The following is a 24444-nucleotide window of genomic DNA, read 5'->3' on the forward strand; positions in this document are numbered from 1 at the left end:
AGTGCTTTTTTATGCTTAAAACTAAATAAATACTTTTTAATATAATGTCTTTATACACGTGTTAAGTTCAACATTATTTTTGAAAATTTTAATATTTTTGTGATAAAAATCACAATTGAGTTATCGAGTCCTACATACATACATACGTTACATTAGCAGCCTGTAAATTTCCCACTGCTGGGCTAAGGCCTCTCCCTTTGAGGAGGTTTGGAGTATATTCCACCGCGCTGCTCCAATGCGGGTTGGTGGATAATTACTAATAGTAAATAAAATTTATTTACCTATATACTAATTATTACTGCAAAGTCATCCAGCATAGACTAACAATGAATTATATTCAGACATAGTCAACATTGCTACTTTTCAATAATACGATATATTCCTAAAAAAAAGTAGATTAAACTACACATTCAAGTCAAACACTCGTGATATAAAAAATATATTCTAAGACACAAAAATCATTACAAATATACGAAATGAATGAGAGTGGTTGTAGGTCGTTATTTTTAACGCGTTTCATGACAATATCGAGGTCAACAGCAGATTTACAAGATTATCCAAAATGATAAACAAACATTACACGTGTATCAAATAAAAGTAAAAATAAAATGTCAAGCCTTGCATTTCTTGGATATACAAAACAGCTTCGTCGACGTTTTTGACAACACCGCTCGCTTTTAAATATAACGGGGCGAGATTACTTTGATTGTTGATTTGGATAATTAATGAATAGTTGGCAATAATGTTTGATGGCTGATTTACTTTTAAGAGCGGGTCGCCCCGAATGGAGTTGTAAGTGTCATGGCAACGCGAGCCGTTATGTTTTGACAAGCGACTCGAATGCGATGGTTGCTTGCAAACCCATTTGCTCTTAATCGAGATGAATTATTGTAATCCTTTGATATTATTGTGTTGTACGATTATTGAATAAATTAATACGGTGATTAGACGATATTAAATACGTCTTATTTTGTGAATATCTCCATTGCACGCCCACATAGTCTTACAAATGTCGGATTAATCCCCGAACCCAACTGTTGGGCATCCTGCTCCTCCGACATATATATTTATTCTTATAGTATGACACAACTTAGACGCAGCATCGGCAGAATTCGTAAAACCGATCACATCTGAATTAAGTACGCCTTCAAAATCATCAATATTTTTTTCTTATGTATAAATGTTCTTTAAGCAAACGTAATAACATGCAAATTTACAAGAACTTGATAGCAAAATAATTGGTCACATAATTAAACCTTCTGAAATGTAATTGTTTTTAACTTAAATAGGAAGGTTATTTAGATATGATTTGAAGGATAGAAGACCGAGTAAATACGAGACGGCTTTTACGATAAAACACCTGTAATTTCAGTAGTTCGGGATGGCAATAAAATTATGTTTTTTACAATGATGCTCCAATCTCTCTATATGTCTTTACAATCCCTCACAATCATCCAACTGTTTTCCTTGTGACAGCTCAATCATTATTAAAATAAGAAATAGTGTTACATGCCAGTATTAAATGTTATCCCATAAAATAATATTAACTAAAGGTGTACAAATTATTGATCAATTAATTACAATAATAATTGTATATATTTATAATATCCTATGACGTAGCTCCGTATGGAGGCTAGGGCTAGTCTCGTAACACACCTGATATTATAAAAACAGTTATTATTCTATTATTCTTATGGTTACACCTCCAAACTTTTTTTTTATGATGTGTAGATGATAGATACTATTTAATTCAAATTATTAATTATTATATCTAAAATTATGATTGTTATTAATTGTTCAATAAATTGTTAAGCTTTAATTAATAATATTTTAGGTGGCATAATATTTAAGACTGGCATAAAAACCTTTATTTCTTTGTTTAAAAATATTGATGTATCAGACATTATTGCATTCTCTAACAGCCAAACTCAAAACGTTCAAGAAAGTTCCTAAATCGGACTATATGTGCAAAAAATATGGAATAAAATATAATTAAATTAAATAAATATTTATAATTAAAAGTGCTATGCACACACACATATATAAAACAGCCTGGAAAAATCCCAAAGATTTTATTTTAGAAGAAGTTTTGGATATTTTTCTTCAACGCGTCTCTTATACTTGGTTGATACAAATGTGGAAGATTTTCTAACTCATGTAGGTTTCCTCACGAGGTTTTCCTTGTATACACTCGTACATTAGGTTTACAATGTAGGAAAGGATTCGAACTAATGGGCAGTTATCAACGGTTAATCTTTTACGAATTTGTACATAATTTGTTACAAAATCTTTACCTATAACGTAGTATTGTCCGTTACATTAAAAAGTATGGTTATGCTGTCATTACGGTTTAATTATATTTCCGCGATTTACGATAGCTGCAGCTTACAGGTTCTCTAAATGGGATATACATTGCGACACTAGAGCCTATTTTAACAGAATTATTATTTAATAATACATTTATTATTATTAATAAAGAATACAATTTAATCTTTAATTTCAGAACTTTTTATGACGTTTATTTTCAATCTACAAAAACTTGTTAACTAACAATAATTCTATAGTCTTTCATTCCTCTTAATCTATAATCTTCTTAATAATAATAATATTAATGCGTAGGTAACTCTGTCTGTCTGTTGGTCTTTCACGGCCACTGCATCGAATTTGATAACATTTGATATAGAGCAAGTTTGAACTCCAAGGAAGGTCATAATCTAATTTTTTATGCCTAACACTTAACAATAAATCCCTAAAACGCGAGCGAAACTTCGGGCAACAATTTGTACTTAATATTATCTGTGATTCACCTGCCGTAGACCCTGTTCATGGGTACAGAGAGGTAGGTGCAAGGGGGTACTTGCACCTTGCAATGAAAGAAAACACAGAAATTTATTTCTTTGATTGCAATTGTAAAATTCGCAGGTTCAAAACCTATACGTCTGTGTACACAAGATTTATAACAATACACGTTGTATTGCCAACTACATGACTCCGGACTGCTACTGAAATTTTCTTGATAAAAACCCCCAATAATACTTTAATTCGCCCATGACCTCTAGATCAACGAGGCAGTCGTATATTTCGCATATTTTTGTAAATAAATAATCTTATTAAAATATTATTGTATAATTAATCATAATGATTATACTGTATATAGATATGTATATTTTAAAAAGTTAATTCTTTAGGGAGATGGCAATAAAACTTAGTTTAAAGTGCAACGAGATCGATAACGTTGTAAACCTTTTTTTAATAATATTGGAAGAAATATTTCTAACCGAACCGTACAATTGTAAATAAATTGTCAATGACAATTTATTTACGTATTACGTTGTATAAAAGCGCTGAAAACAAGTTCACTTGTTTCATTTCAGTTATATTATCTGTTGAAAACGGACGTAGAAATCATAATAAAATAAATATTCGAGTTTTAAATTAAATAATTTAAAAAAATATTTTAGTGATTCTGTTTAAGTGCTTCAACTAAAAATTTAATTATTCTGCGACAGATTAAAATTGTAAAATAAAATTGAAAATTTTCTATACTTAAAACTTAATTGCAAAATAATATTATTCATGAAAAACTTAGAGAACAATCATCAATCAATAATAAAACAAAAAGAAACATAATTTAACTTTTTAAATCTTTGCATGTAAAATCTATAAACAATTAAAAAATCAAAATTTTCGGACTGGCTATATATTATTTAAATTTAAATACAAGCTCAATGTGAAAAAAGAGTTTATTAATGTAAAGGCGTCAAATGAAAACAAACATTTAATAATATGGGATTAGAGAAAATGATCACTCCCAAAACGTGCTAATGTATTTTTTAAACATCCTCCAAGATTTGTACTAATTTAAACTAAAATTAAAAAAAAACTATATCGTTCTGAATTCAACGTCAAAATGGATTTGAACTGGACATATCACGTCGGTCTGCGGTCCCCAAACCTCACAAACACGACCGTCAACTTACAGGAAAACTTTGAGATTGATTTGGAAGATACAAATTGGATCTTAACATCATCCTTCATCATATTCACAATGCAAACTGGTTTGTATACATTTTATTACTTAAGGATTGATAAATAATTTAATAAACTTCAAAATATCATCTCCGTTAATTAACAATTTATATATTTTTAGGCTGCAAAAAGTAGAGCCAGCGTCCGAAAGGATGCTACACTTACTACTAACGCTTAAATGTCATAGTTTTTTTTTCGTAATTTTTTAGTGTTATCATATGTAGGTTTTTTAAAAAATAATATGGAAATAGCTGGGTTTTATGAATAACGAAAAAAAAAAAAAAAATATTATGATTATTTTTTGCAAAATTGCCACATGATTTATAAGTGGTCACACCGTCCATACACTCACTATGAAAAATATTATACAATCTACGATACATCTCCGATGCGCATTACTTTACTTTTATTTATAAATAATTAATACTTAATAATATTTAATACTTTTATTTAATAATATTTCCAGGTCTTCTTAAAGTAAGCTAAAATAAAATGGCTGAATTCAAAACAAATTAGCTTGCTTAGGCGGATGCTCGTCTGCCTTCAATTACAAGTTACACATTAAAAAACGAATTATAAGAATTTTAAAACAATAGCTGTCATAATTTGACTGTCAAAAACTTGATATATAAATACATACTTAGAGAGATTACGAAAAACACAGACACACTGTGTAGTAAGAAATATTAATATAATATTGTTACAATATGACGACCTCCGTGGTCGAGTAGTGTGTACACCGGTTTTCATAGGTACTTCACTCCGAGGTCCCGGGTTCGATTCCCGGCCGAGTCGATGTAGACAAAGTTCATTAGTTTTCTATGTTGTCTTGGGTCTGGGTGTTTGTGGTACCGTCGTTACATCTGATTTTCCATAACACAAGTGCTTTAGCTACTTACATTGGTATCAGAGTAATGTATGTGATGTTGTCCAATATTTATAAATAAAAAAAATCATTATGACCACAATGCATTCCAACTTATAATGAAACAAAATAAAGACGAGATTCGTTACAAATCATAATCATTTCCGCGTTAAATCGGAATTCTTGTTCTCCGTGCGTAAAGTCAACCTCCTATTGCTGAGGCAATAAGACTGAGTTTAAAATGCTTAAGAAAAGATTTACACGATTATCCAAGATCACTGTTTCAACTACAGACGGCACGAATCTAATCTATAATTTGTATGCTTATTTATATCCTCGACGTAGATAACACTTTTATTGCAATTTATATTCAAAACGGCCATCACTAGTAAAAAAATTGTAACATTTTGCTTGTTTTCCTTTAAAATGCATGTCGTCGTGACGCAATATTTGCTATAGGAACTGTTTCAAGGTGTTCCTACAGCCTTAGAAGTTAGATAAAGGAAATTTCCTTAACACATTGTTTCAAAGTGTTGTAAGTTACTCGAGTAAATAGAGAGGAAGCATAAAAGATGCCATCTATTTTAGAAAATCCTTTCGATCCCGCGTTTTTGGGATACTAGATCTATCTATAACAAATAACCTCTACCTATCTATAAAAAATAACCTCTATCTATCTATAATAGCCTGTACATTAAATTCCCACTGCTGAGTTCTCCCTTCAAGGATTGGAGGTTTGGATCTTATTTCATCAAAATTCCAAAGCGGTTTGTTAAATACACACGTGGCAGAATTTCATTGAAATTAGACACATGCTGGTTTTATTAGGCTTTTATTCCTTCATGCACGCGTTCTAACCACTGGGCCATTTTGGTTCACCTTTATTATATAAAGTTGATTATTTTAAAAGATATTTATTGTATTGGTTTTTTAATTCTGGTTCTTGAGTTGATTTGATGACTTAACATTAAAATGATTCGTTTCTTATTATGTTTTATAACAAAGCATCAGATATCAACAGATCTGACAGTGTGATGTTATCTGAATACGTCGAGGTCTAGTGACTAGGTTATTAGCCGCAGAATCTGAAGTCCTGGCTTTAAATCCCGGGTTGGACTATGAAAATGAAAAGCGTGTACACTCCCGGGTTTTGATGAGTAAAGCCCTTGGTCATCAAACAAGCACCTGAACTCATTCCGGTCATGTCGAAGTTGCCACCTCATAAGATTATTAGAATAGAAAAATTGAGAGCCAGGCACTAGGGGCACAGTATCTTAATTTTCAAAGTTGGTCACTCGTTGGCTATGTAAGGGATATCGGTGGTGACCACTTACCATCAGATAGCCCAATTGCCAACCTACCTATATTATAAAAAAAAATCCTTTTTGACCTACTTCTTTGTTTATAATAAAGCATATAATATACATGTATTTTTATTTTTTTTCAAGGTTTCGGAATGCTAGAGTCTGGTTGCGTGTCTATAAAGAACGAAGCTAACATCATGATGAAAAATCTTGCAGATATCTCTTTAGGGGGTGAGTATAAACTTATCTACTTGATAATACATGGAAAGAATGGTGACAAGAACGCTGGCGACATTTCCCATTTAAATGCAACTCCGATCCTGTAAACATATAATTAACTAACCTATGCAATAAGACGATATTATATATGTTTTATATACCTGTATAAAGGTGAAATACCACTCAATGATTAATCACGAAATCTCAGCAAAATCTCAGAAAAAAAAATTGATAGGTAGGTTTCTTATAGGAAGAACGGATTTTACGAAAATCCACCCTTAAGGTAAAACGGAGTGGGGAGTTTGTGTTTTATAAATTTCGCGAGGGTAAAGCCGCAGTTTCAGCTAGTATGCAATGTTTTGGTTATTTGTTACTATCATGTCATGTCAAGATGATACTCGTACAATGTCAGATGTGAAGATTAATGTAATGATAAATGTACTTACCTATTATTTTAACTTTTCTTCACCCATAGGCCTGACATACTGGATCTTCGGTTACGGCATGTCATTCGGCGAAGGGGCCCTTTCTAACCCATTCATCGGAGTTGGCAACTTCTTGGTAGACCCGCCAGTGGGTGACGCGCTGATGGGACCAGTCTTTGCGTCATTTCTATTCCAGTTGTCGTTTGCGACGACAGCGACAACAATTGTTAGTGGAGCGATGGCAGAGAGGTGAGTATTTGTAACATTAATTATGTTTTCAAAGGCGAAGAGTATTTTGGTCTAGGTGGTATCACTCAGTCATCAGATATACCACTGCCAAATAACAATACGTCGTACTGTTGTGATCCTGTTGGCAGGATAAGTGAGCCAGTGTAACTGTGCACAAGGGCCATAACATCTTAGTTCACAAGATTGGTGGTGCATTGGCTATAAAGGGAACGGTTAATATTTCTTACAGAGCCAATATTTATGGGCGGTGTTCACCACTTACCATCAGGTGGCCCATTTGCCCGACCGCCGAACTATACTATAAAACATTAATTAAATCAGAACTATGTTATTCAAATCATTTTATTAATAAGTTTTAAGTATATTATATTTGTAACATCTTAACTGTCAATATTATCTAAGCAAAACAAATAGTCTTGGAAAAAAATATTGAGCGTTTTGATTTATTTAAATAATATATTCAATGTTGCATAATTATTTCTGAAATTTCACGAACGTGCCTGCGGTGAGTTTCTAGTTTATTCGTTCAGAAATCTAACGAGACAGATAAAAATTATTATTTCGCCTTTTAATTTTTACAATGATTAAAATTTAAGTAGTTCTCACATTATTCTATAACAAATGGCATCATAAAAATAATTATTTTTCCTTAGATGCAACTTCAAAGCATATTGTCTATTCTCGTTTTTGAACACCATCGTCTACTGTGTGCCAGCGGGCTGGGTCTGGGGTGAGCATGGGTTCCTGAACAAGTTAGGGGCTGTGGATATAGCCGGCTCTGGTCCTGTGCATCTTATTGGTAAGACAACCGGAAAATTTTGCAAAAAAACCTTCAAACTTATTTTATTATTGGAATTTCATTATTTTGTGATTAATAAATATGTAATAGGTAAAGAAAATATTATTGTATTTTTCTATTATCTTTTAAAAGTACTCATACAGCGACCATAACATTCTCCTGTTGTATAATACTTATTTCTACATAAAGCTTACCATACGCTTAAAATTTTAAAACTTGCTCAAATGAGAATTCATCTCACTTTACCTAAGGTGGGTCGTCTGCCTTCGCGTCCGCATTAATGTTGGGACCACGTCTTGGACGATACGCCAGAGGAACCGATCCATTGCCCCTGGGAAATCCTGTCAATGTCGTTATGGGGACGTTCGTGCTGTGGTGGGGATGGCTTGCTTTCAATTCGGGCAGCACTTATGGCGTAAGTTATTTTCACATTCAAATTTCCCGCACTTAATCTAGTAGAGACTAAAACTCAACGTCTTATAATCGATAGAATTAAGACCAATTAGGCATTAAAATTCCATTAAATTCTAATGATGAAGAGGTTTGAATCCCAATCATCAATTCTCACCCTGTAACGTTACCCCAACGATAAGTGACCCAGTATAACAACAGGCAAAAGCATTATATAATCTTAGATCTCATGATGTTGCAGTCGTAGCGTAAGACACCAAGGATACATTAAAAATACGTAAAAAGTATTTGTATCTTTCTAAAGACGAAACAACGAAGCTTAACGCTTGTTTAATTTAGTTTTAGTATAGTCTTCGACTGACAGAATTGGTAAAAATGAATATACATTTATAAAAAATATAATTAACAATAATAATATATAATTTTAAAGTTAACATATTCTGTATTATGCACAATTGACAGTTCTAAATTAATTTACCTTCATTTATAAAACAAAAGAAAATCACTACATAAATGATTTCAAAATTTGACACCAAATTGACAATGTATCATTGGTCGTGTGGTTGAATAATCTGTTATATTAATTATTGGGTTTCGGAAATTGCTTTTTTAACGTCGACCAAACTATTATTGAAACTCTAGAAGTAAAACTAAATTTGATATAAGTCGTTAAGAGAAATATTACTGTATTATAAATAATTTCATATTAATCAAGAACTGTTAGTAGCGCCCAAACTCAAACTCAACTCAAACTCAAATTCCTTTATTCAACATAGAAGCATTACACTTACTTATTGATAGTCAAATTAAACACTACCACCGGTTCGGAAAAGGAAACACCCTGACCTGAGAAGAACCGGCGAAAGAAACTCAGCGGATCTTTTTTTTTTGTCAAACTAATTAAATACATATATTGAATACTAGCTGAGTAAACTAGCAAATCGAATTAAATATCTATGGTTTGTTTATCTTTATTCCTACTTCGATTGGAATTGACCATAGATTATTTTAGAATTCGACCAATGATGCCATGTCCATTCAAGGTCAAAGTATTTAATTGGTTTAACTCCTGCCATTGGAATAGTCTACCTGAAAAAAACAATATCCGAGCAATGAAATCGACTACTTAAACCTTTCTATGTTCCATGGAACAAGGTTGTAGGAAACAAAGCAAATAGCTCTTAACCAGATAATGGTTAAGCCAATTAGCTTTAAAACGTTCTATTTACATGACAGTAAGCACGACAATTCGATGACTTGGCTTAAACGACGCCATATTACGAATTGATGAGTTCAACAAATTGGTTATTTTATCGTGCACGCTGTACTTTTGTGTAATCGTGGAGCGATTTGCATAGATTGATACGTTAGTTTTATTGAAATATTTTTTTGCTTATTTAGTTAACGTTCCTTCTCTGCTTCTCTAAGGGAGTTGAGGTATTAGCCCAGCAATGGGATATATACAGGCTGTTACTAAAATACAGATAAACGTATAAAAAACTATACCTACCTATTAAATATTACGTTACTAAACATAAATAATAACATAGCCTCGACGTATTAATAAATTAAAATGTATTGGTCTATTTTGGTCAACCTCTATGCGTTCCTAATTCATGTATCTGATAGTGAAGGTTTTTTTTCTTTGTTTGTCCTACAATGCAGATTTACTCTAAGGGTCCGCCACATAGGCTAGTAGGTCCTGGTTGCCGAAATTAGGAGGAGAAGAAATAGGGCTAGCGTTATCGATGATACATTTTTTATCTTCCAAAAATAAATAAATGTAACGTTATGCTTACATAAAAAGCTTAAAACAAATTCGGACATGAGGTCGCTCCTTAAAATTCCCACGATTTAATTGTTTAAGTTTTGTTCGAATACAAATTTCCACCAGCTTCCTTTGTGGTAATTTTTTTACTAGTTGCTATACATTTTTGAAGAGCTAGTAAAACGTTTATGTTTTTAAAGTAATCTGCAAAACAAGTTTCATGACGATCTTTTTGGAAAAAATCTCAAAATAATATTGAAATCGTATCGGTTTCTCGCGTTTTTAAATTTGAACTAATAATTGTTGCTTTAATATTGATAAATTACCAGTGTTTAATCTTTTTTAGAAATCAGAAGAAAAAACGAAATTTAAATTGATACTATTTAAAAAAAATTACGTTTTATTTTTCAATCTAAAAATTGCACATAGAGCAGGGTAGGTAGCTAGTTCCTAATATACGAAAATTATTTCAGGTAAGCGGAGCGAAATGGCAGTATGCAGCGCGGGCGGCTGTCATGACAATGATGGGCTCTTTCGGTGGCGGGTGCTTCGGACTCCTGTATGATAACTCTATTGCTAAACCTAAAAAAAATTAACGGTGTACCACTTTATACCACCCAGTCATCGGGGATTCTACCACCAATCATGATAACGAGTACAATGATAATAAACATTAATTAAGGGTACAACTGCAAGATAATGCTTAACGTCAGATTAAAGTAAATTTTGTAAAATGACAATTCAAAAGTGCTCTCAATAATCTACTCGAATAAAGTATATTTTGATTTTGATTTTCATCTTAGACGCCACTGTTCATTGATTATTTACAAAAAATCCTTACAAAGACATCTTTTAGTGATTGACAGTTAACATTGAACCAATTTTATTGAGTTTCGAAAACTTATTAAAAAAATGAACACTACCCTCAAGTTGAGAATAAATATCTAAGACCATGCCCAAAAATACATCTAATGTTGACATTTTTGTATATTTCAAACAGTTTACGTCGCTTTGGTACGAAATACTCCACTGCCAAACTGCAATAATTTGTTTTACAGCATTTCACTTCGAAGAATGATTTATCCAATTTAATTACATACATAAGCTTGATAACATTATGTCACACCTTTACCCGATTGCCTTGCAAATATATATTATATATATGTAAGTATATACAATGTATATTTGCAGTTTCACATTAATAAAGAACAAAGGACGCGCTGATGTTATGGAATTGGTTAACAGCATCCTGGGTTCACTGGTCGCTATAACTGGTGAGTGTGTTTCGTTTTAATAAATTGATTATTTAAACTGAAACTCATGATTGTAGTGTCCACAGATCTATAATAACATATTCATTAGTATTAGATTTATATTTTATATAAATATATATTATCTGTGTATTTATGTATCTGTCATCTCGAGTGACAGACGTCGCGAAAGCGCGGGAAAAGAGGATGTATAAAAATGGGCGCGCGGTGTAGACGGTGTGTGTGCACTGCGAGCTGATATTTAAATATAATAATTGATTTATCTAATTGGTAAATCGACCTTACATGTGAACATTACAATGACCGTTTAAACTGAGACTCATGACCAACCATGACCATGGATTTGATCGCCACGTCCCATGTAATGCGTTGTCAGATTTGTAATTAAACCTCTCCTGAGTAATAACATAACTTCGCGGCCAGTAAAGTTATTATAACATAACCAGAGAAATCCTTCTAAACATCTTCTGGAATATGCAGGTTTCCTCAGGGTATTCTCCACGTCTGGCACGATATTCATTGGTGTTACCACAAATTATAAATGAACAGCACTAGATTTACAGTAGAGCCAATCGGGGCTAGTGCCTAGGGCAAAATTAGGATGATGAGAAATATTGGAAGGAATTTGGATATTCTTCGCGTTATTGAAAATGCTTTGTGAATACATTTTCAAATATGAATGAGTCATTTTATTAATTAACAAATTGTTTACATATTGAAACATTATGCAATTTATGCAAAATTTCGATAATATGGCGGTCTTTTTTACAATTCCCAGCGGTGCTAGTGTTAATTCTGGTACTGTAATTGAACCTGCCTGACCTTCTCAGCTCTTCAGTGCTAAGTTAAAACTCAAAAGAAACAAAAACGAGCCTACATAACTCTATAATGTTACCAAATATTTATCAATTTTCTTACAGCGGGTTGCTTCTTGTACCGCGCTTGGGAGGCTGTAGTCATCGGTATGCTGGGTGGTGCCATCGCGTCCGCTAGTGTTCCTCTATTAGATAAGATGAAGGTCGACGACCCGGTCGGTGCGTCAGCTGTTCACGGAGCTTGTGGACTTTGGGGTAAGTTGTCATCGAATCTAATCTCGACCTCAATTCATTTATTTGATTATTATACCTATTTCATTTAACTGTAAAGAGTAAATAAGCACTTAATTTGTTGTCGTTTATTCAAAGGGGAATCTAGAAATTACAATTCAAAGCTTCTTATTACAACTTACTTGAATAAAGTATAATTTAATTTCGACTGATTTTAGGAGGGTCTATGTTTGCGCTTGTGCTAGAACATATTTTGTGGGGGAAGCTAGCTCTAAAATTTGTTTTTGTTGCCGAAATTTACTCAGGACGCTAATTAATTATTAATTTTAGTACACTCACGATCCAGAAAGTCACTTCCGTAGTTCTGGTCGACAATGATTACCACTAGGTAGGTGATATTTGCAATAAAACACAAAGTTAACAAGTCGAGACCCTATATATATTGGGGCGAACCAAACGTTAGCGCGGTTCCGAAATCAGCCCTTTGATACACATTTTCAGTACAAAACAATAGATCTTTTCCGGTTTAACATTTTTATTATTTCTTTTCATATTATGTTAGGTGTAATAGCAGTCGGTCTGTTTGCTGATAATCCAATACCCATGGACACTACTAATGGAAGATCTGGTTTATTTAAGGGTAAGATGTTTTAATATTTATATAACAATCTATTAAATTAAGCTAAAATACCTCCACTAGTAATACCACTGTAAGAAATCAATACGGTCTCTTGTCCGAGAAATCTGAACTGCCTCGATATATAAGAAATATGGAGCCAATTGAAAGAAATGTTATTTAAAATTTATATAATGCAAATCAAGAAAGAGACAGATTATATATTAGTTTGAAGTGACGTTAGACATAAGGTTAAATTTTTTTTTTTTAAATGTCAAACTTTATGGCGTGCGTTCTTAGCCTAAGTATCGCGTTTTATTTGATTCTAAAGTTGCATATATGATTTTTATTTAATATACTATATATACATAAATATTACAATCTTAAAAAGAAAATTACTAATTATTCTATCGAGACAGCCCGAATAATAGTTTCGTGCTAAAATTGCTTACAAGTGATTATTCAACTAATCAAAGAGAATGACATTTTGACATAAACAAAACTCCTTTCTACTAATGCATCTCGTTAAAGTCGTTATCGAAACTTTCTAAGTACTTTATTGAATTAATATTTATATAAATACGTTGTTAAGTGGAAGAGTGTTGAATTATAAATAAACATATATTAATTAAGAACTGTTTGTTAGTGGTGCAGTATAGTTTAGCTGTTAGCAAATCACATGGAATACCTAAATCTAAAGTTTGTTTGTCATTATTCCTACTTCGATTGGAATAAGCTATAGTATTTAATATGTGTATACACATAAATATTTACAGTAACCACATAAAGTCTGTTAAAAGTATTTTTTATAAGAGTTTTATAAGGAGTTAAAATAATTCAATTTGTTCCGCTATAAATCATTCAAACGCCAGACTGAAAGCAATTGTTTAATTTACTTGCAAAATAATTAAGGGCATCCCCACCCCACTCCTCTGTTGCCCCAGAATTTATTGGAAATCCCTCTCTAAATTATTGGATGAGTGATAGTTAATTATTCTATAAATCAAGGTGGCGGATGGTACCTCCTCGGAGTCCAGACATTAACTGGCGTATGTCTAATGGCGTGGGGTGCGCTAGTTACCATGGCGCTATTGTGGCTTATCGATCTCGTGCTGCCCATCAGGATGGATCCTTATGAGGAACTGCTGGGCGCTGATCTGACAGAGCACAAGATAAGACATTCTCAAGTGAGTAAGACACGCATAACCCACCAGCGTGCAACGGACCCGTTTAGCGAAATATCCGGCGTCATGATTAAATTAATAAGTAAATTGATATTTAATTTGTTCTATAAATGTTATATTTTTGTTTCGTATGTTTTTAGTTTAGAGTTAAAAATTCTTGGTTGTAAAGAGTTAGGACTTTATGTTAATAAATTAATCTAGACTGTCGATATTAATATTATAAATGCGTTAGTAACTCTGTCTGTCTGTTGCCCTTTCACGGTCAAACCAGTGGACCGAACTTAATTTGGCATGAATCGAGCTTCAACTCCAAGAACATAAATTTACTTTTTCATGCCTAACACTTGACCAATCAAGACGTGCGATGACTAGCTATAATTAAAAAATAGCTAATTTCTCTATTGATAAGGGAGCAGGCTGACAAATTCAAAATACATAATTTTGGACTCTCAGTATAGATCATACTTATGGTCACTCCCAAATCCAAGTCTACAAGAGTTAGGTACGACAGGATACTCATGTAAGATACTTTAAGGCAATATAAATGTTTACTTAGTGGGTAGATACAACCCACATCACATGTTATGGTAAATCTACCACATAGCTTATATATTTGTATTCCGGTTTGAGTTATGAGTGAACTCATTCATTCTTTAAACCTGAACAAAACAAGGACGTAGCATCTCAGACGCTAATTTCGGTGGCGCATTGGCGATGCACTTCAATAATGACCACCTACCATCAGCGGGACCAGTTATCTGTACGTCGAAGGATGTCCTAACAATTGGCATTTATTGACTAAGTTAACCAATTAAAATGAGAACTGACTTGCAATAATGATTGTTTGTAAATAATTTTGCAATGAAAGTGTGTATTATTTGTAAACCCTAGGTGGACGTTTCTCGTGCGGTCTCAGCACTGCGACCGTATCACCGGTCGGTCAGCATCGAAGAAGTCGGCGGTATTGGGGTGAACACTGGACATAGTCTTGTCGTGGATAAGTTACAAGAGGTCAGTTTAATACATTACGTTCATTGGTACCAGCTCCGTCTTAAACACAATAAACGCCCGGACGCAAAAAAATTAAAGGTTAAATTTTTGCACTCCTTGCGCCCTGTTTTAAGATGAGTATGATTCATACATACAATGAATGTAGCTGCCTACTCATTCGTACATTTATCATTCATAAATCCTTAGGCTGGTTATTTATGTTTAAATTTATAGTTTTAATTTAATATTTAGTTTAAAAATTATTCGTGTGCAAATTTTCACTTTTACTAAATATATAATTAAAAAAACAGCCGTATAGTTTAGTTCAATAACATTTTGTTTAATGGTATTATAATTTTGACTGATACTTATACCGAAAATTTCACCTTATCCAGATTCATAAGAAAAACAAAGGAAAACTCAACGGGAACTTGAAAATATTCACCAATAATGGTTTTATCGGAGATACTGTATCCGAGCCAAGTTCGTTTAAAAATAACGGGTTTTTAAATAAACGTCCTGGCAACCCAGAAAACGATCTCCATCGCGCCTTGGACTCAATGGAAAAAGAAATTAGCGGAGAGAAATTTAAAAATCGAACACACCCTGAAAACGTCGCGAACATTAGAGTGATACCTGAACAATTAAAAGGAAAGAAATTTAAAGAATTGTCTGCGAGTGAATTGGTTGAATTGGGTGAACTTAATGCGAGCGAGGGCCGATTTAGATATCGATTTACAGAAGACGATTATAAAGACGATGTTGAAAGAGGCTCAGTTACGAATCCGAATATGCGATGGATCGATTAAGTCACTTTTAACTATAGACCACTAGAGGGCTTTTTGAAACTATAAGAACATGTTCAATGGCTCAATGTTGTTTACACCTTTAAAGGCGTATCACTTTGTATGTTACTCAAGTCAGATATTAATTTTAAGTGCTTAGTGATAAGTTGATCGTGTAACTTTTCCAATAAATAAATAAACATGCATTACTAAATTGGTGCCGAGTATTTTAATGTGATTATAGTACGTACATAGTAGTTATGAATTTTTAATTTTACAAATTTGGTTGTATAATTCGTTTTTTATAATACGGCTAATGGCCGTCTCGCATACCGTGACGGCAACCGAACTTCCGGAGAAGTGGCGCAACTTCTCCGTCGCTGTGTACTCCCGTCTCCCATTTGTGCGAGAGGCGCTTATACCATAAATTACTTTGCTATACTTATAACAATTAAATAAAACAAATATTTATTACTATTATTCCATCTCGGTCATTTATGATAGTTTACAGTTTGCAAAAGCCTTGTTATCCTTTTTTAGTTTCACGTTTATGATAGGCATAGAGAATAATTTTATTGTTGTCTAATTATTACTATTAAGTTAAGAGATCGTGTATAACAATCCACTACACTTACAACACTACTTTGTAATGTACAATATTTATTTATCGTACCTAAACTAACTAATTTATTGATTTAACCTGATTTGTATAGATAGATGTTTTTTTATGCTAAGTTCTACAATTTCGTACAAAGTCAGCAGTTAAATTAATTAGTAATTGCATTTGTAACGTTATTTTAAGATATAATTAATAACGTAAAATTTGTTTTTAATTTAATTTATTCAAAATGTGACATACATATGTAATAAAGTATATTTTTTATCGTTGCGAAATAAAAAAAATGATATTGTAAACATTTTTTTATTTAAATAAAACTAATAACAATTAACGCGTTAGACTTCCATCAACACATGCTGGTTTCCCCATTTCCTGTTTTAACACTTCTTATTTTGTCTATTCCAATCGAGAAAAGAAGATCGATAAACAGAACTTGGATTTACGTAGTCTATGCAATTGAATCGCAATTATGCATTATTAGGCACCAATATTTCATTTAACTACTTATATCCTCTTTAATCGAACTTCCTAAGTTCTCATAACAGTTTCGTTAATGTTCAAAACGCCATTTTTCGATAATGAATATTGATAATTTTAGCTCTCGACCAACGATATCGCTTCAATTCGTAGCCAATGTTTATTTGCGGGTGGTTTCTTGTGGTCGGAATAGGCTGTAGTTTTAATTCCACCAGAATTTGCTGTTAAGAGTCAGTGTCTACCCTGGCTCTTATTTCTGTAGTCATTTCAGCTTTTTTACGTAGTCGTTAGAGTAAACGATGGTCTCGACATAAACCCCGATTTGCCTTCCCTTAGCCAGCCCGATTGGCCTCACTTTAGCCAAATGTTTAGGTTGTAACTTAAAAAAAACGACAAACAAAAAATAAAGTTTATTCAAAAAACAGAGTTGTTGAACCAATGATTTATTTCAGTTGGCAGCGCTTTAAAGCCCTTCATTGCTTCCTTGATATCTTCCAACGGAGCTGCCAGTGTGTATAGCTTATACTCCTTCTGAACTCGACTGGTTGTTGTATCTGTATTGTAAATAGAGTCAGTGTTCTTAACTGGCATTATTATCTCCAGTTCCTGTAGATGTTCAAATGCTTTGAGGATCACTGGCCGTGGTACTGTTTGGGTTGAGGAATTCGTGTTTGAGAATTTTGTATATCTGTAACATATGAAAGGAATAATTTTTAAGAGTATATAATCTTACCACCGAATGCATCGATACCTTGTAGAGTAACAAATTAAAAAAAAACAAGCGATCGCTTGTCACAGAGGCTTGGGTTTACATTTGGCGCGAAATTTGGATGCATCGGACATACTATTTTTGACTCAGAAAAATTGTCGTTTTACTTGGTTTTTGTTCTATTTTTCATTATAATTATTATTCATTTAAAATATGTTATTGCTAATTAATGTTATTGAATATCGCTATTTGTTATTATAAATTCAGAGAACTATTAGTCTATAGTATTCTTTTTAAGAAGCCATTAAGAAATAATAAATTACAGTAAGAATAAATTATTTATAGTCAAAGTTCATACGAAAATATCATTTTTAAGTTTTTGTCCATTCCAACCGACGAAACCGTAAATCACCTTGCACCTCACTATCAATTGTTTTAAATACAGTGAGAATATCAATCAACAGCTGATTCAAAATACTTCAATACAAAAACATTAATGATCCATTTTATTATTTAAATATCTATACTTAGGCATGACTTTGTTAAAAAACGAAGGCTTAAAGTATGATTTCCTATATTAAAAATCTATGTAACCGTTACAAAAATAGCTGATTTTCTAGTTAAGTTTAATATTTACAGTATATAAATCTGTAAGACTCGCAACTATATTCGGATACAATAATAGTTAGGCGGGGCTAAAACATCGAACGCCGAAGTTCACATAGAGTAAAAAGTGGTAATAACACTGATCAAAATTCTACATCCAATAATTTACATTCATAGATATCTCTCACCTGTGTAATACCATCTCAAAATTCATCGGCTGACCGTCAAATATCTCCATACCGTGCATCATTGCAATGACCAGAGACAATTCCAATATGGACAGAGATTGCAGCAACTTAACTCTATGTTCAGGTGATACTGTGTGGTCTATGCTTGATGATATATCATTTACATCTATGTATGACTTCGATAGAGACAGTTTAGATACTATTTGAAACTGGAAAATTAAAATGTTCAAGTATATAATATTTTTTTAAGTTATTTTGACAAGGTACATTACAAAATGTTCGAACGATGGGCGAAAGGTGTTATGTCTCTAGTAACTGTAACTACACTTGCTCACTTACTTTTCAATAACGAAGTCTAAATCAACCTTTGGAACTATTAACTAAATGTATAATTGGATAAGGGTTTAGAATTCAGCAAATCCACAAAATGTCTTAAAAATCCACAACAGCGCGATTTTTAAGACATTTTCTGCCTCGCACAACCACTCTGTGGAACCAGCTTTCGCCGACGGTTTCCGAACCGATACAACTTGGGAACCTTCAAGAAAAGAGCGTACTCTTTCCTGAAAGGCCGGCAACGCACCTGCAAGCCCCCCGGTGTTGCAGATGTCCATGGGCGGTGGTAGTCACTTTCCATCAGGTGAGCCTCCTGCTCGTAAGCCACCTATGACATAAAAAAAATTCAGCTACTAAAAATAAATAATTTAATTCTAACCTTAAAATTTTGTTGTTTATTAACAATTTCTAAACTAAGTGGACTTCTGCGCTACGGGATGTGCAACCTTTCGTGACAAAGCACAACACGATGTGCCTGTGCTTTGTCATGGCATTATAATTGTCCCCAACAGAACCTTCTATAGATTATTTAACCTTTTTAATTTTAATCGATGTCCTATATTATGATAGGTGGCTTAGATTTTAATAATACAAGTCGAAGCCAAAGTTATTTTTCTAGACCCAAAGACATCTGCTTGTTTATACAAAAAAACCTACCAAAACGTCTTTAAATAGCTGCTCATTGACAGTATAGTAAGAGAATTTTTCCAAAGCATCAATAACTTTCTGATCTTCCACAAGACTTTCTACATGTGCATTCCAGGATTCAATGAAACCGTATTCCAGATTTTGGAATTGGCTAGAATCCACTTTGCATCTTGTGAAAACTTCTTCTGGTATTGCATATTGGTTATCGTCAATTGTATCAACATCCATTTTTTCTTCTACATTAACTGAAATAAAACATATATTTAAATGACTTTGATTTCATACACTGGCACTTATTTAACACTTTCATAATACAGAAATAGCCGCAGGCAGGCAAACAGGTGCAGACTCTTTGCTCTCCGTCTCAGAAACTGATGTAACAGACTATCCAACGTGAAAGAATTTAGGGGCAGTAACGGCATTTTGCGCATTTTATTTAATTGCGTATGTTACAACCCGATAGAGATACATGTCCAGTTTGCTACTGGGTAACTATCATGTGAAGTAACAATAGTTAAATAATTAAATAGATTACATTTTTGTAAAGCCTGTATCAAACTCCCTTAACTCATTCACCACTTACACTGGCATACACACTCGGGAGTGTTACCATTGCCATTTCTAAGAATTTCTTGGTAGATGGAAGAAATTGACAATTTTTTATCGGTTCCAATTCTATGGTTTGAAGTCAGGACTTCGGAATCTACAACCAGCAGAAGAAATGGTCCAATACAATAGTCTTTAACCCATTTAGAAGATTACTCCTTTGAAATGAAAATGATTACCTATAGACTTTCTTCCTTTACGTTTCTTTGATATCTCTTTAACATTTCTCTTGGCTAAATTCAATGGCATGCTGAGATATTGAACAAAGATTTCTTTGCATTTACTTAAAGGTGACTTCTCAACGCCTTCTTGATTTTCGTTCGGAAATAGGAAGATTTGCCTGTGCGAGAAACGGGATTTGACTCTCTTCTCTAACATTTCCATGACATCTATGCGGTTTGTTATACCTGAAACATAAACATCAACATAACTGGTTAAATATTAACAAATGCTTAATAGGAAGGCCTAGTCTATCTTCATTGGTATTTAATATATCTATTATAATAGCCATCAGAGAATATCAATCACGCAGAAGATAAGTGTAATCTATATTTCCTCACTTTCATAATCCAATTGATGGCTATCCAACAACCAGAGAGAGTTCAAGCGCAGGATCAAGAGCTCTTAATGCATTATGAGGTATAATAGAGGAACTGCAACCCAACTCTGAGCTACTACTTATATAATAATACTTGAAATAATATAAACGATTAATATTTTTTTTTGGTAATAGAACAACATACCATTCTTGCCAGCCATTATACCAATAAGATATAATAAAATTTGTGTGCAGTCATGAACAGTGAAATACTATCATTCTTCTAACAATCATTCAATCTATTCACTCTGCCATTTATTTCGGACCATTCACTGAGATCACTAGCCGCCAAACTCCTAATACCAACATTTATCCTTCATGCCTTCACGCTGGTGGTATATATTGTTCAAAATAGTTTTATCATCATAAAGATAAACATTAATCAGTAGAAGTAACAAACACTAGATTTTTTTTTTGTTTATTAAGTAAAGAAACTGTTTAAAAATCATCAGATCACTGTCAAATTATGAGATGGTATGTCCACAATATTTCATTCAATATGAGAAGTGGTAATACAATAAATATATATATATCAGACATTATTCATATTTTATAATAAATTGGTGGTCTACTTACCTAAAACACACATAGGTGCTTGTTTACTGTGTGTAATATCAAACAAATTGTATAATAATGTCTGTGTTCGTCCACTGTGACAGAACATATCAAATTCTTCTAAAACAAATACCATGCTTTTGCATTTCCTATCAGCTCCACTAGTAAGACAGCTGAGGAGGAAACTTAGATTCTCAGCGAATGTACCAAATACACGATCACCGACAGCATTTTCTAATTGCATCTGAAACATTAAAATTAAAATATCTTGTTACGATCTATAATATATAAAATACTATATGATTTTATGGTATTTTATATACGAATATTATCCGTATCATCGCCAATACACCACCAACTTTGGGAGCTAAGACTTAATTTCCCTTGTGCAGTTACTGGCTCACTCACTCTTCAAACCAAAACAAAACAATATGAAGTATATCTGGATGTATGTAGAATATCTGATGAGTGAGTCGAACCAACCCAGGTGGGCTTGCATGAAGCCCTACCACCAAGTTAATTGTGATAAATATTATAAATAGTCTGTTTACAATACAAATACTCTTTCGGTAAAGCAATTTAAACTTATACATAGAAAAAGAACATCAACTATTATAAGAAGAATACATGAAGCATAAATGTACCGAAAAATACCTTATTGCTTATTTAAAAGTCTATTTCAATCTATCTTAAAGTAGAAAAGAGAACAGTAGCGATAAGGTGTGGTAGAGCTCTGTGACTTGATAGCAGGGGTTGTGCTAGCCTGCCTAGGTAGGTGCCACACAAAATATTCTTTATTTGCTAATAAAAGTTTGCTAATAAAAGCACTTTCGAATTGTCATGTTACAGTGTTTTTTATCAGCTTTTCTCCTGACGACTTTAAAAGTAATTAGGTATCATTAACAAACAATACAATATCACAAATACCTTTAACAAAAAGAAAGCCATTCATAGACAACACAAATAAAACAGGACCAAAAATAGATCCTTGTGGAACACCCATTCTTAGTACAGATCCAAAAGACATTAATAGACACCTGTTGAATTCTTTGATTCGAGTATGAAACAGTGAGAACAAGAACTTTACCATTAACACCATAATTTTCTAGCTAATACAACAGCATTTCATGCTCTACACAATCATTGGATGATTTACAGAACATGCCGATAGCATTCTGTAATTTCACCCATTTATCTTATTAATATCCAAGTAGTGCCATTCCAGCATCTGTTCTTGAGTGACCCTAGTAAAGCTAAATTTACCAAAATGATTTAACATCATTTTTTCCAATATTGTGCTCAATAATGTAAGTATAAAAATAGGCCTATTTTAACACAGATCACTTGCTTCCCTTTAATAAATCAGGAAATTAACTTATTTACAAACAATCGTTAAAAACTATGGCTATATATCATATATAAAATTATTGATTAGGTGTATGGAAAGACCCCATAAGCTCATAACCCCATAATATCTGAAAATACATTAGTTGACATAACATTAAAATGGATAAAATTACAAAGAAGTACAGATAAACAAACCTATGACGCTGCAATGTTTCATGCAATTTGCTAATAGCTTTACTATATTATACACTACAAACTGTTCTTGATTAGTATATCTATATTTTAATTCCCATTTTCTACTTATATGCACTTTAATATTACTTACAAAATTTTGATAGGAACTTTGCCGACATTATAAATATATTTTTTTTCATAAATACATAAAGAATTATAAATTCATTGCTTTTCTTTTTTCTCCTATGATTGGAAAATTTAAAAAGAATAATCAACAGGAACTATTTACCTGTGCTGTTATGGACTTTAGAGCAATTTTGTCATCTTGATGTATTAGACCATTTAGTTTTATGATGAGGGCATCATTCACTATATCTGCTTCCTTTGAAATCTGTTGTAGCACCGAGTTGATGAGCTGAAGACAGAAATAGTTATATAAATATACATTGAATATTGCCATATTATTTGAGGTAGTACGGCGTTCATTAGTATTAGTATATAAGTATATATAAGTAATAGTAGTAAGTAATAAATATAAGTAATAGTAGTACGGAGATCATTACTGGATCATTAAGTCTTAAAGAGTCGCACACTTTATATTAAGTATAAATATGTTTATATGTATAGCCTGTGTAAGTGCAGTGACTGCTGATGGTTCTTAATAAATAAATAAATAAATTAAAGTTAAGCAACACAAGCAAATATAAAATCAAAACCAAATTCCCGTGAAAGTAAGTTCCTGGTGGTACCAAACGACACGGCCTTTTGTTAATACGTCGAAAGTGTTGTCGTTTTATAATCGCGCCGGAGACATAGTTAGTATTTAGTGTTAATACTTTCCGTCAATCTCATGTCAAATTTTATTTCTTATATTGTAGTATGTATCTATGTATTTAAATTATATTCCTAAGCCCATATCGAAATCCTAGGCTAACACTGCGGCAAAAATTTATAATTAAAGATACTGGCTTATAATATAAATACGACAAGTACAATACGGATTATAGCTAGAAACTTTATTTACTTACAGTAGTCTTTCCACAACCTCGAGGGCCAATAATTAGAGCTGAATGTGACTCTCCGTGCATAATTGAACGTGATATTAAATTGTAAACATGATTTCTTTCACTGTCATGATCCCGAAATCTAATATTATCTTCTAATATTTTAAGTTTCAAATATTTTCTCAAGAGTTTTATTTGATTTAGGGACTGACTTTCTGATAATTCATGCATTATCATCAATCTTCTATTATTGTTAGAAGAATATTGGTGCACCCGCACCGCTTTATGACACCGTAAAAACACTGTTATGATTGTTGACGTTTGGCGCCAAAATAAAATTTGAATTTGACAGTTGACATTATAAAAGACAGCCAGAAATTGAATCATTAATATAATATTTTAAGGACTACACTCTCGTCATATTATTTATGAAAAAGTATAATAAACATTTGAAACTTTATTTATCGTAGGTCAAAGAAAAAACAAAATCAAGAAATTTATAAAAGCATTCAATAAATAACAACTGCAAAACTATTATCAACTTTTTTTTTATATAAATTAATTTGTTAATAGTCAAAAAATTATTATAATGATGTAAATATTATTCTAATAGAGA

The 24444-nt window shown here is 32.5% G+C and overlaps 2 protein-coding genes across 2 annotated transcripts; one reads left to right on the top strand and one right to left on the bottom strand.

Annotated features, from left to right (window-relative positions):
• The first annotated feature begins 3727 nt into the window (after positions 1–3727).
• LOC113396799 (putative ammonium transporter 2) lies at positions 3728–16013 on the top strand. Its single transcript, XM_026634852.2, has 12 exons — positions 3728–4058; positions 6343–6429; positions 6893–7091; positions 7745–7890; positions 8142–8305; positions 10543–10628; positions 11261–11343; positions 12261–12410; positions 12949–13026; positions 14011–14189; positions 15078–15197; positions 15572–16013. The coding sequence occupies exons 1-12, from the start codon at positions 3911–3913 to the stop codon at positions 15983–15985; spliced, it is 1854 nt and encodes a 617-aa protein (XP_026490637.2). The 5' UTR covers positions 3728–3910; the 3' UTR covers positions 15986–16013.
• A 1428-nt stretch (positions 16014–17441) lies between these two features.
• On the bottom strand, positions 17442–24107 carry LOC113396791 (origin recognition complex subunit 4). The gene is made up of 7 exons (XM_026634844.2): positions 23853–24107; positions 23114–23239; positions 21325–21547; positions 20330–20557; positions 19554–19789; positions 18561–18769; positions 17442–17745 (listed from the first exon to the last, which is right to left on the bottom strand). Exons 1-7 carry the CDS (start codon positions 24063–24065, stop codon positions 17472–17474), a joined length of 1509 nt encoding a protein of 502 aa, XP_026490629.2. The 5' UTR covers positions 24066–24107; the 3' UTR covers positions 17442–17471.
• Positions 24108–24444: the final 337 nt, after the last annotated feature.

Source organism: Vanessa tameamea, chromosome 28 (assembly GCF_037043105.1).
Source record: "Vanessa tameamea isolate UH-Manoa-2023 chromosome 28, ilVanTame1 primary haplotype, whole genome shotgun sequence".
Taxonomy (NCBI): Eukaryota; Metazoa; Arthropoda; class Insecta; order Lepidoptera; family Nymphalidae; genus Vanessa; species Vanessa tameamea.